This window comes from Cucurbita pepo, chromosome LG20 (genome assembly GCF_002806865.2).
Source record: "Cucurbita pepo subsp. pepo cultivar mu-cu-16 chromosome LG20, ASM280686v2, whole genome shotgun sequence".
NCBI classification, from domain to species: Eukaryota; Viridiplantae; Streptophyta; class Magnoliopsida; order Cucurbitales; family Cucurbitaceae; genus Cucurbita; species Cucurbita pepo.
In genome coordinates, this window is record NC_036657.1 from 4,951,562 (window position 1) to 4,954,014 (window position 2,453).

At 38.9% G+C, this 2,453-nt stretch overlaps 1 protein-coding gene across 1 annotated transcript; it reads right to left on the reverse strand.

The window, feature by feature from the left end:
* Window positions 1-689: 689 nt before the first annotated feature.
* On the reverse strand, window positions 690-1,079 carry LOC111783581. The gene has a single exon (XM_023664507.1). It carries the CDS (start codon window positions 1,077-1,079, stop codon window positions 690-692), a length of 390 nt encoding a protein of 129 aa, XP_023520275.1.
* Window positions 1,080-2,453: the final 1,374 nt, after the last annotated feature.

The window sequence follows — 2,453 nt, forward strand, 5'->3', positions numbered from 1 at the left end:
AACTGATCGTAGATTTTTCAAAACTTTATCGAGTCTTCAAGTGTCCCCTTGACTAAGCTTGGAATTTTCTTATAATAAGGCATTATGGAATGTTTGAGTCATGTACCTAAATCTAAATCTGAATAAAGACGAATCAAATTGTGTGAAATGGAAAAAATCAGGTTTCGATTCTATACAGGTGGGTCGGGTCGGGTCAGGTCGTGCCCCCTCAGTTTTTGACCTCTTCTTCCCACCTTCTTCTTGATCTTTCTTTCCTCTCAACACCCCATGCCTTCTTCTTCACAAGGACTCACCAACTTCCCTCGACAATAACCTAGGTACACCGATCCAATGAAATGTATTAATGTTTTGGAAAACAACAATGAAAATCACACCACTAGGACTTATCGTCGACGTTTTCCCTTCCTCAACCGTTCGACCCACCGTTGCTGACGAGCGCTTCAAGCTCCGTCGTTCGTCTCCTCCGCTCCACCCTCTCCTCTGTCTTCTTCTTCTTCTTTTTTTTCTTCTTTCTTCTTTTCTCTTTTCCTCCGGCCTTCCTTTTCTTTTTTTTTTAAACCCTAAAAAAAGAGTAGTCCAGCTAGCTTTTCTCTCTCCTAGTACAGTTGGCTTTTCTCTCTCCTCACTTATTGCTAGTTGTATGGCTCTTATAATCTTCCCCCTCAAGAACTTTCGTCCTCGAAAGTTTCTTAATCCCTGAACAACACGGGGTACTTGGTCCTCATCTTGCTCTCTAACTCCCAAGTTGCTTCCTCAACGCGTTGGTTATTCCATACCACCTTGACAAGCGATATTTCCTTATTTCTAAGCTTATGTATTTTCGTGTCTACAATCCCGATGGGCGCCTCCTCGTAACTTAAGTCCTCCCTCAAAGGAATATTTGCATACTCAATCACATGAGAAGAATCTGGGGTGTACTTACGCAACATAGACACGTGGAACATGTTGTGAACAGCAGCCAGAGCAGGAGGTAAGGCTAGTCGGTACGCCACAGGACCAACTGTCTCTAGGACATCGAAAGGACAGATAAACCTTGGGCTCAGTCTACCCTTCTTTCCAAACATCATCACCCCCCTCATGGGTGCTACTTTTAGGAAGACGTGATCGCCAACATTAAATTCTAGAGCCCTGCACCGCGTGTCTGTATAATTCTTTTGTCGGCTTTGTGCAGTTTGTATTCGTACTCTGATCTTTTGCACTGCTGCATTCGTTTATTGGACTAACTTTGGCCCTAACATATGTCGCCTTCCCACTTCTTCCCAGAAAATTGGAGACCGATACCTTCGCTCATACAGGGCCTCAAAAGGTGTCATATGTATGGTCGCCTGGTAACTATTATTATATGCAAATTCTATAAGGTGCAGGTATTCGTCCGAACCACAGGCGAAGTCAATCACGCATGCTTGCAACATGTCTTCTAGAATCTTAATGATCCATTTTTGGATTCTTAACCACCATGTTAAAAATTCATCTTTTGCAAAGGACTGAATAGTCGAAAAACTACATGTAAAAAAAAAAAAATCCGTGGATGAATATGTCTTCTGACATATTCCTTATCCTTACCTTTCTTTTTCTTTGTTTCTTTATTATTTGCTTTTTCTACTTTCATCAAAATAATTGTTGAATATGTACATTACTTTCAACTTCATTCATGTATCGTGCTAGTATTTCTTTATAGGTTGTCATTTATGCATCCTTTGCATGTTCTTTTTCCTTTTTGTTCTGATTCGTATTCTATGCTAGAATATGAATCGGATTCTTCTTGAAGTTCAAGGATTTCTCCATCGCTGAATTGTTCTGAATCGGTTAAAACTAATTGTAGTAACTGATTTTTCAGATCTTGATCAATGTCTAATTCATTGATCTTTCCTCTTATCGGACACTTATTGACATAGTGTCCTTCTTCTGGGGTTTTTTTGTAGAGGCATACCTTTTCTTTGAATATGTTGACTTTTGAGATTGCATGGGTTTACTCCAATACTTTTCTCTGGGCCTGTATGATTTGTATGATTTTTGATACGTTTTGACCTCCTTTCTTCTGGAGGTCGAGGGAGCTTCTATCCCCTTGCATCCATATTGATCAAAAAATCTTCCAAGCTCTTTTCTGTTTGATATTGTATTTTTATCCGTTCCAAATCACACTATATTGCAGTTCATGCTTCAAGGAGCTTAAAATTTTGGTCATTATAGTGAAGTAATGAGAAAAGGTGAGGACATGCTGGCTGCCCATTAATTGTTGTCAATGCTGACTGTGATCAACGAAGAAGACCGTGAACATACGAGGAGACTTGCATGTGTTTGCATTTTCTAATTTCAATGTGGTCGATATACTAATACACAACCTATATATGAAATATTTCAAATTGTCAAACTTCTTATTAATATATTGTTTCTGGTGATAAATGGTAAAGTATATGCTTCTTTTAGACATAAAAGAAAAAAAAAAAAAAAAA